This window comes from Gadus morhua, chromosome 6, assembly GCF_902167405.1.
Source record: "Gadus morhua chromosome 6, gadMor3.0, whole genome shotgun sequence".
NCBI lineage: Eukaryota > Metazoa > Chordata > Actinopteri > Gadiformes > Gadidae > Gadus > Gadus morhua.
In genome coordinates this window covers 22456509-22468065 of record NC_044053.1, presented here as the reverse complement: position 1 = coordinate 22468065, position 11557 = coordinate 22456509, and the positions used below count along the sequence as shown (strand labels likewise).

The window sequence follows — 11557 nt, the reverse complement described above, 5'->3', positions numbered from 1 at the left end:
GGAGTAACAACATTTACACCCTCTCCATCATTCAACATATTTTTAGGCTTCAGTGAACTGTGCTATTGCTTTTATACAACTACTTTTATACTTTGTAACCGTTTCTACTTCCAGGCGCGGAGTGATATGCAAACTTTCACAAAATGATTGGGCGTCATAGCAGTTATGTATATGCTCATTATACAACAGTTAGGAACCAATCAGATCACTGGATTTAAGCCACCCGTTGTATAAATAAGTATATACTATAGCATGTCTGAGGCAGTGTGGTGTATTTTTTTTTCAGCGATGGACCAACACATAAGGTCCTATAGCAAAATGCTTGACAGACAGACGGCCTCTTCAGGAGTAGGACCAGAGGAACATAGGTAGGCACACATCTGTAGATCTTAATGCATTCATAAATGCAATTCATAATAATTGCAATTCATAATAATTTAAGACAAATTAATGTTTGCATGTACAGTGTGTTTTTATGAGTTGAAGTATCTTTGGGATACGATATGAATCTACCTAACAGTGTGTCACTCTTGGAAAAGTCTAAAAGCAGTCAGTCTGGCCTCCTATGATCTTAGTTAATGGCTCCAGAAAGTCAGTCTGAGTGCCCCTGGAGCCAGCTTACTTAAAGGTCTGGAACCTCTCTGTGTTTGTGATCCAGCATACACCCATTATCCAACTTTAGATCTCCAATCCATCACAAAACAAGCCAGTCCTCATAGTGGGCGAAATGTGCAGAGGGTAGACAAAACTGCCTTCCCTTTCCAGCAGCCGCTTCCTCTTTCCTTTTTACAAAGTGAAATTGAAGGGGAGTGATAACTTCCATTAACAGGCAGTGACATGGTATTTCCATCAGAACCCTGCAGCCCTGCCTTCTAACAGAGTGTTACTACTGCCACTGATCTGTATCTTCTATAGCATATTCATCTCATATCTATTATTTAATCCCAACAAACACAACATTGCTTCGGGAGAGCCCATTCCATACACAACGAGACCCACAACACAGACACTAACTCAATCACTGGTTTCTCGGTGTACTGGTTTCTCTGTCCCACCTTCTGTATGTATGTTTGTGCGACCCCAGTTCTAGGTTCGATAATTTCGCTGTAGAGATGGAGGAACGTAACCTGGACATGATGTTAGAAAGATAGAAAGATAGATCTATAGATCTATAGACAGACAGACAGACAGACAGACAGACAGACAGACAGACAGACAGACAGACAGACAGACAGACAGACAGACAGACAGACAGACAGAGAGAGAGACAGAGAAAGAGAGAGAGAGAGAGAGAGAGAGAGGAGAGAGAGAGAGAGAGAGAGAGAGAGAGAGAGAGAGAGATAGAGAGAGAGAGAGAGAGAGAGAGAGAGAGAGAGAGAGAGAGAGAGAGAGAGAGAGAGAGAGAGAGAGAGAGAGAGAGAGAGATAGATAGATAGATAGATAGATAGATAGATAGATAGATAGACAGACAGACAGACAGACAGACAGACAGACAGACAGACAGACAGACAGACAGACAGACAGACAGATATCGACAGATAGAAAGAGAGTAAATGAGAAAGCCAGGAAAAATATGTAATGAAATATGACAGATGGATGAGTGGATGAGTGAGCTCACAAAACACACAGAAGAAACAGAATCACGCAGCATAGCCGACTACAAGGTACAAAAGACGCGCACACATAACCATACAAAACAAACTGCACACACCCACACACACACAGCTTCATATGCTGTATCACCTTGGTCTCTCTTTCCTCCAGCAGTGTCTCCAGTCTCTTCTGTGCCGCTCGGCCCTCGTGGTCATCACTCACGATGAGGATGATGTGGTTCCACCGGAACTCTCTCATCAGGTCGAACCACACCTGGGCCTGGTGGGAGTAGGGCGGCACGGTCCGGAGGAAGGACAGGTGGATACTCTGCACACGGAGGAGAGGAGAGGAGAGGGGGAGCAGGAGGGTTGGTACTCTCACATGCAAAAGGGTCTTCGAGGCTCTATGCAATGGCCGGATGTATTTTGCTACGTTACTGAAAGCTCCTTAAGGAACACATATTAAAACGGTTCTGTTTGTGCGTTCCTAAACAAAACTTTGCATTTCAAATTGAATAAGAGATATATAGATATAACACAGGAATACTGTTTTCAGTTTTTCTGTGATCCCTTTTAGATGTTATGATTATTATTACTACACATACAATTAATAGTAGTAGAAGGAGTAGTAGTAGTAATAGCTGTAGGATTACTAGTAGTGTTAGTCAGTAGTTAACCTGGGCACCACACATATCTGCAAGCCCATGTTTTATGATCTCTGGCATTTGCATCTGGCCCCCTCCTATTCAGACAGATTTTCATTTCGTTAAACAACCAAGATGGCTGCCGCTGATGTGTCATGCAGATTGTTGCTGTGATTGGTTGTAGGTCAATCTCATGTGTCCAGAGGCATTAAGGTCAACGCCAGTTGATAAGTAAAAATAGTTGACACAATAGACACAATTATATAGCAGCTCCTTATTCGTCAATGTTCATTCCATTATTTCAAAACAGAATGAGTCTTGATATATTTGAAATCCAAATATAAAATTCATAATAAATAAAGTTTGCTAAAACGTACCTGACGATGAGGATGATGGTGGTGATGATAGTTACGCTAACATGCGTATGATATTATGATGTTGATCATCACAGTGGGCTTCTGACATGTTAATAATGATGAAGATGGTCATCTGGGATGAGAGAAGGATTGCGGAGCAGCTGGTGGTTAGGAAATGATGTTGTTGGACGGAAAGCCTGGTGGTGGTGGTGGTGGTGGTGGTGGTGAGTAGGTGAGGAGGAGGAGGATGAAGACGCCTCCTTGCAGAATAGACAAACAAACAGGTGGCGTGGATGAAGATGACGACAATGATGATGACGTAGACAGCGATGATGCTGATGATAATGACGAAGATTATGACCGTGATGATCACAACGATTATGGTAATTATGATCAGTATGATAACGACAACGACAACTGCAAAGATGATGATGATGACGACGATGACGACAGGGGCCGACGACAACAATGTTTACCTTGTCAGAGTAGATGGACATGCGGGTGGTGAGGCCCACCACGGGGATGCGGTAGAAGCCGGCGGTGTAGGACACGGGCGTGGGCGTCAGGTGGTCGTTGGACTGGGGCGGGTGGCTCACCAGGATGGCATAGACCTGGAATCACACGTGCTTTTCATTAGCAAGATAACACAGAACACCTGAAGAACATCCTATAATACTGCCCACGATACGATAACAAACACGCACACGCATGCAGGAACACACATACGCGCACACGCACACGCACACACACACACACACACACACACACACACACACACACACACACACACACACACACACACACACACGCACACAGATATACACACAGGTAGGACAGATGGACTGCCAGAGAGGCAGCAGAAAGGCTGGCATAACAGTAGAGGAATATTTAATATGCTCAGCCTTGTCTACGACAAGCTAAAGCCCTGGAGCACTACGTTGTCGTCTGACCACGTGTGTGTGTGTGTGTGTGTGTGGGTGTGTGTTGTGTGTGTGTGTGTATGTGTGTGCTCTACTTCTATGCATCATCACCACTGGCATTCTAATCTGCCCCTCCCTGTGCTTTATCAGAGAAAGAGGTTGTTAATCTCCCCTCCATCTCTCGCTCTCTCGCTCTCTCTCTTGCTCTCTCTTTTGCTCTCTCTCACTCAGGCTCTCTCTCTCTCACGCTCTCTCTTTCTCTGACGCTCTCTCTCTCGCTCTCTCTCTTTCACCTCTCTCTCGCTCTCTCTCAATAATAAAGCCATTGTCCCCCACACACACACATGCGCCATGTTGGCCTCATTCATCGACAACCCATGCATAGATGGATCAAAGACACATTATAGAATAGAAGAGACAGGACACTATAGACCATTTAGTACCCTGGTGGGAAATCATATAGAGCAGAAGAGACAATAGAGCACAGAACGGAACTAGTGACATAGAAAGACACTAGTGAGGAAATTAAGACCAGCGGGAGGAGACTACTGAACACATAGAGACAATTAAGGGCACTGGTGAGGCTATATCCAGATGAAGGAGGCTAGTGAGGACATATAGACCAGATAGGTTCCTAGTTAGGACATATAGACTAGATCAAGGACTCTAGTGAGGACATATAGACCAGATAGGAGACTAGTGAGGACATATAGACCAGATAGGTTCCTAGTGAGGACATATAGACCAGATTAAGGACACTAGTGAGGACATATAGACCAGATAGGAGACTAGTGAGGACATATAGACCAGATAGGTTCCTAGTGAGGACATATAGACCAGATTAAGGACACTAGTGAGGACATATAGACCAGACAGGACACGTTGTCCTATCTATCCTGGAGATTGACATCAGATTAAGGAAACTAGTGAGGTCATATACCATATGAAATACAAAACAGATGAAGGCCACTAGAAACATCACATGAGTATTAGCTTTTTAATATTCCCCACACATTGTGACCAGTATCTCAGTCTCAGACACTGTAAATTGCTCCATACAACACTTAACACAGAACACCGCCCCATTCAACCAGTCTACCGCTATGAAATATGGGGACTACCCCGTACAACCACAATCCATTACTAAGAGAGAAATGTGAGCAAGAGCAGGGGAAGCGAGAGAGGGGGAGCGAGAGGGGGCGAGAGAGAGAGAGAGAGAGAGAGACAGAGAAAGAGAGTGGGAGAGAGTCAAATGGAATATATGTAGGCCAAACTCATAGATATTCTATTGCCTAAAGTAGAAAGGTACTATCTATTTATTTGAGCTGACACTCTACCCAAAGTGATTTTGTGGTGTGAAGGGGGCCTGGCTTCAGCCTCAACGGATGGGGCGGAGATGCTCAATCAGGGGCACACAGCTGTGGGTGGTGGGACTAATAAGCGATCAGTGTTATGTACTCATGTGTGTTCTGCTGTCCCCGAGCAGCATCCTAACCTAGAAGAGTTTTCTGCGATGGGTATTGGGCACTCTTTGTCAACCGCACCGGGGGAATCCAGACTAATTCCAGGGCTTATTCCAGCATGTTTGCTGCTATCATGAACGCGACAGAAACAGGGATCAGAATACAGACTGACACTGATTTGTTTTCATTTGTCATTCGGCAGCAGGTATGGGGTCGGGCATCTTGCTCAAGGGTGCCTTAAGTTTTGATCTGGGGTTTTGAACCCAGCACCTTTCAGCTAAGAGTTCTATCCTGCCACTGGCTAGACATGAAATTACAAGATGACGTTAAGATGATATAAAGAAAACAATGAGATGATTAATATCTAGTGTTTGTTGATTTGCTCTTTGAAATAATGGTTGAAAAAAGGTACTTGTATTATTTGCCCAAAAAAACACAATGACAGAAGACGGAGGAGTCCCTTGGCTGTGAATAATAGAACTGGCTTTGACGCCTTGTTCTCCTGTAATTATTCAACAGGGGAAAGTTAAGGCAGAATTAATAATTCATATTTTTTTGAAAAAAACTGTAGCCACTGTAACATTGTCGGAATTTGCCTGTTGGCATTGTAGAGCCCAGCCCAAGTTCTGTTTAACTGTGGCCACGTACTTCAGTGTGTCATGTCAAATCTCCATTTGTGTTCACACCATCACATCGCTGGGTCAAAGCTGTCTGAGAGTCGCGTATCTGGGAGTGTCGTGAGATGGCGGCACCGACGACAGCTCCAAGTCAATAAACACGTTTTATTGTGCCGTTGACCCTGTCCTACCCTCGGGCTAATAAAACTGAGCTCAGAACTTAAAAGTATCCGATATGACGTGAATTCATATCAGATACATCGCCATAAGAACCTTTCTTTGACACACTGTAATTCAAGGTTTTGCAACATGAGGTAAATTGTACAATGACGCATCATTTCTTAGCCTTGCTACACTCAATTTCATTCAGAATTCATCAACTTGGTGGGCCGTGAAAGGGAAGGCTAAACGTTGTTGTGTACTGCTGTAGAATACACAGAGCCCCACTGGAGAAGCGAGGACTACACTGGACAGTATAGAAAATGAGGAACAATGATGCACATCTATCAAAAAAAGCCAGGCAACAGTTGAAGTACGTTGAAGTGCTTGTGTGTATACCTTCATTCATATTGCTTTAAACATCCCACACACAAGCACACGCACACACACTTGCGTGTGCGTCCATATGCTTGTGTGTGGGATGTTTAAAAGTGACTCAGAGTCCCTTTGGGAGCCATCATTGTGTCCTTAGGGTTCTAATAATTGATCATAAGAAGATAGCTTTATACACGTCTATGTTCAGTTTTCATTAGCTTTCTTTCTGTTTATCTCCTGTTATCTCTATTTATCTTTTGACCCTACCCTGAGACCAAACTGGTGGTGTAGCTTGCTTTCATTTTAGCGTATGCATTTTCAGTGGAATTTGTGTTCATTTTAATGATTGTGATAATTACAATTATTGTACCTCAATCAATCCATTAATTGATCATCAATGAATGTGTCTTTCTGTCGCTGTCCTTTCTGTATTGACACATGGTGCAAACAACAGGTCACCCTTACAGTCCTCCCCCAACACACGCACACACATGCACACTCACACACACACACACACACACACACACACACACACACACACACACACACACACACACACACACACACACACACACACACACACACACACACACAGGGAGAGGCAGAGGGGGGGGGGAGAGAGCGAGAGGGAGAGAGAGAGGGGGAGAGAGACATAGACAGGAAAAGAGAAAGGGAGGGGGAGAAAAAGAGAAAGAGAAAGAGCAAGAGAGAGAGAGAGAGAGAGAGAGAGAGAGAGAGAGAGAGAGAGAGAGAGAGAGAGAGAGAGAGAGAGAGAGAGAGAGAGAGAGAGAGAGAGAGTGAAAGAGACCTACCTGGTTGGATATCAGGTCTTCACAGACGGACAGGGCCATCTGGATGGCGTTGGGTTTGTGCGTGACGGAGATGGCGTTCATTTTAAACTTGTCCCTGCCATAGATGCCGTTGGCCAGGCTCACGGCTTCTTTGAAGACCTGCTCGTAGCGTTTCTGACTCAGAACTGCCCCGATGTTCACTATCTTGGGTTCGCATCCCCCACGGGCGCACGAGCACACCACGAAAATGGCCAAGAGGAACAAAAAACGCATTTTGACAGAAAATAAGAAAAAAGCAACAAATAAACTGGGACCACTGGGGTAAGATAGAGGACCCACTTTGCTGGATGTGTGAACACTTAAACAGGCGGCGAGATGTACAAACACGTACACGCTTTCCAGCAAGACAGCGTTCTCCTTCGAATGTAAACATAGGAAGAAATCACATCCACCGCACGGTGCCCGTTAGCAGCACGCACACTTTGTCCTCGCGACCTCGGAGGAGCGTCGGAATGTCATCGGTGACGTTCTGACAGCGGAGCCGCGGACGACGCTTTGATACTTCCTCGACCCGGGCTCGGGATAAAAGACCGCCAACCTGTTCGCCCGCGAGCTGCTCGCACGCACACAGAGAGAGTACAACACAGTCACAACACTGAAACCCTGTCGTCCATTCCCAGGTGCGTCCTGTTGATTACCGTTTCGGTTCTTTTTTCCCCTTCTTTTTAATTAATGACACACAGGCGATGATTAAAACGGTCCACTTTGCGAGAGAAGGCGTTTTATTTTAGACCGACGCCTCGATACATTTCCCTCATTATCACACGTGTTGTGGTTCCGACGCGCGTGGAGTTCCGAATGACCTGATGCTCGCGAGCCGCTGTCCTTGGTCCTGATCCGCTCGCTCCCGCGCTGGGAGCATTAGAAAGGCGCGCCGCCGATGCCTTCTCTGATTCCTTCCGCTGGTTTGGCTTCGGTCTTTCGGCCTAGATGCTCTTGTGTATGTGAATTAATGCAACGAGTCAACGACACAATTCCCCGTCCACGTCCCCGCTAACGACCTTCTTCAGCCTATATAACGCTTTAACAAAGGTTAGGATAACAGTGACAGTGTTAAGACACAGAAGAATGTAAATAGCGCCGAAACCTGTAAAGGACAAACACAAGGACAACGTTGGACACCTGCCATGCGTGACATTGACTTTTGTTAGGCCCACTATCCGTCTAGTTTAATATCAACATTAAAACGTGATGTTTGAACGTTAATAATTGACACACTTCCCTCTCTCTCCCCTACTGGTGGCTCTGGGACAGCGGGGCCGCACAACTCCCTGGTGCTCTCTGCTTAATTACACCGAGCACAGTGGCCCCACAGTGCTTCTGTGTGTTGAGCAAATGTTAACTTCCCGCGGTTGATACATTTAAATGCCTGTCAACTGCGGAGCACAGATTTATGGTTTTGTGTTTTGTAACTGATACATAATTGATTACACTTTAGGAAGAAGGTCTGTCTGTGGGTGTTTTTTCTGGCCGACATGGAGGACCACTCACCCAGCCTGCTGATACCTTGCACGGGGCGAGTGCGTGTGTGTGCGTGTGTGTGCGTGTGTGTGTGTGTGTGTGTGTGTGTGTGTGTGTGTGTGTGTGTGTGTGTGTGTGTGTGTGTGTGTGTGTGTGGGGGTGTGTGTGTGTGTGTGTGTGTGTGTTTGTGCTCGCGGGGAGAGATATATTGATGCCAAGTATCAACAGATGGGGCAGCAGGAACCCAAACATGTTGACGTGAAAAAGAGGCCAGCTTGTTGGATCAAATCCTTCCTCTCCCGCGCGGTTCTTGTAATGCTCTGTTCCGAATACAGTCTGAAAGCAGTCGGTGAAGTAAACAGTATCACCTCCATCTCATCAGCCTCGCGCGCAGCTGCATACGGCTCGCGAAGGGCGAATAGTTAATGACAGAGCGCCGGAGTACCGTTGCCAAGGAAACAAGCATCTCCGACTGGCTTGTGATGTTCAGCTTCGACCCCCCCTCCCAACCCTAATAGACCTATAACGTATAATTAAAGTTCCGCGCTTAGCCCCAGTTTTATTCAAAGCTATTAGACTGACTGTTGCTAAAATTAAATAGCACGCGAGCGCAGACGCGCTGTGTGCCGATACGTTTTGAGCGGTGTTCTGTTTCCAGTGCTATAGGCGAATCCATCAATTAAATCACCCCCATGGGTGTTAAGAGTTCTCATTTCCTCAGATCAAGAAAACAGAGGTACATCGATTCCATCTTATTGGAATTCTTTAAAAATATAATTGGTCAATAATATAGACTAATATAGCATTTCAAGACTATGATAAATCCATATGTATACAGGCCTATATATGTTATGTATATACAGTAGATATATAGGCCTATTTATATATATATACACAAAAAAAACATATTCTTTTTTTATTTTTTCTCTTTATTAATTTCTAAACAAATGAAAATAAAAGAAACTATACTCAAATGCTGCTCTGTCAGTAAATACATTTTCCAGACGAAGGCTCTAAATAAACAGAAGCAGTAAAGTAAATGTAAACGCCATGAATACAACAAGTGTGCGGACTGAAAAACTGAAAGCCATTGTCGTCAGTCAGAGCGGCTGAAGGTTATAGTGATGCAGCTTGAGTCTCCGGCTCTGTTCAGCTTATAAATAATGCAATTGCAACCACATTAAAAGAGTCTGAAACGCCTGTCGTCACCCCGCTAGACACCGCTGCCCCAGAGCATGAAAAAAAGAGATACCTCCCCCTGCATGACCAACGTCAGGACACAGAAGCCCGTCGAGGCTTGAGGCACACAAGTGCGAGTCGGTTAACATCCCCAGCAGGAGAACATGAAAACATGGGGCAAAACTAAATGAAGACTTTTACAAATCCGTCCTCTGATTCCAGATGGAAAAAACACCAAATAATGCATGGAGAGCACAATTAGCATGATGAAACCTGATAGCTAGCTACAATTAGCTTTAAGCCATAGGAGAGCAGTACAATTTGAAAACATCCTTAAGGAAAAAGACCATATGAATGCTCCTTGATTGGGCTGTTCTCCGGAGGACCTCATAGGGGTATCTCATGGTGTTAAACATGGCATGCCCATCGATCCCATCATTAACTTCATGAGCTACACATGTTTGTGTCCCTTCCTTTGGCCCTATAAGTCTATTAAAGCTCTGTGATACAGGCTGTACATCCAGCCGTAGAACAGCTAATCACTAGCTTTGCGAGACCATCCAGGGCAGAAATTGATTTCGACACATATGGGCCCAACCAAACGTGGTATATGGTCGAGGTTCAACTACCTCAGCTGTACGCCTAGTACCACCATCGCTAAGAGCAAGTAAAGGTTGATCATCACGGTCACAACTCTTCTGTTTTTGGCACCGCATCTGGTGGAACGAGCTCCCTGCCAATGACAGGGCCGCAGTGCCTCCCTCACCACCCACCCCTCTTATGCAATGATTGTATGTTGTACGTCCTGGCACTTCATGTACGCACTTATTGTTGTACGTTCTTGTACTTAAATATAGTATTTAGCATCATATCCAATATTATCCTAGCTAGCTTTGTTGTATACGGGGAATGGGTTACTCTAACAATTGTTGGCACTTTATTCTATGTACATCCTTACTGTACCGATATTGATACATTGTTTCTCCTTCTTCTGACAAATGTACTTATTGTAAGTTGCTTTGGATAAAAGCGTCTGATAAAGGCCCTTAATTTAAATGTAAAAATGGCCATGTAAATGGAAGTAGAGCAATAGCAACACAACCTGTGCAAAATGTAATGGCTTATTAAAAGGGTAAGTTGATGATTTAGGCTTTTTCACCATGGGAACCTTGCTGGGTTCGGACAAGGGCAGTGAGCCCCCTCTTTGGCCAGCCTGGTTCAGTGATCCCACTGTACGTAGCCAGAAGCCATTAGCAATAGCGAGCTGATGTAAATTCCCAGGCTCCAGAGCATTAGCAACGTAGCTTCATACGCCTTCCGTAATGCAAAGATGTATCTGTTTATGGATCTGTAATAAAATAAACAAGAATAACATTAATTGTACAAGCAGTTAAAGGCAGTAACAAGGAATTGTATTTTACAATAAGATACTATATAGGTAGCTTTATAGGCGGCTCTGACAAAAACAATACAACTAAATTGAAGAAGTTGAAGAAGCGATCATTTGGAAAGAAATAGTGCTGTAGTCACTGCTTGTAAAATAAGCTTGATTTTCGAATTTTAATTTGCCTCTTTTACATACTTAATTGAAGATATACACATGTTAATGCATTTGTATTTGCATTAGGCTATATGGAAGGAGTATTAACTTGATCAATGATCCAATCTACGAACAACGGTGTTGAGGGTTCACAGAATGAGGCACAGCCAAAAGCCTGGACGAACCCTGTCAACTTTTTAGATTGCTACGTTTACTTTGGGCAAGGCCTTTGTTTTGAAATATTTACTGCGATGCTCCTTGTTTTGTCATGAGCTGAACCCCTCCCTCCACCTGGCACTGATTGGGCATAACACTTTCCTTTGGGGAGAGGCTTTCAACAGGCTTGAGGCCAGATGGATGTAGAGTGGAACAGAATGTGAACCCAGGATTGCGTCACGAG

The 11557-nt window shown here is 44.5% G+C and overlaps 1 protein-coding gene across 2 annotated transcripts in view; it reads right to left on the bottom strand.

Moving 5' to 3' along the window:
* Positions 1–7829, bottom strand: part of grin1b (glutamate receptor, ionotropic, N-methyl D-aspartate 1b) — a 34006-nt gene extending 26177 nt beyond the window's left edge. For both annotated transcript variants that reach the window (XM_030359353.1, XM_030359354.1), the window contains exons 1-3: positions 6939–7829; positions 3069–3203; positions 1744–1920 (exon numbers count right to left, since the gene is read on the bottom strand). In XM_030359353.1, coding sequence (XP_030215213.1) covers positions 1744–1920; positions 3069–3203; positions 6939–7190 — 564 coding nt within the window. In that variant the 5' untranslated portion in view covers positions 7191–7829. The remainder of the gene's footprint in view (positions 1–1743; positions 1921–3068; positions 3204–6938) is intronic.
* Positions 7830–11557: the final 3728 nt, after the last annotated feature.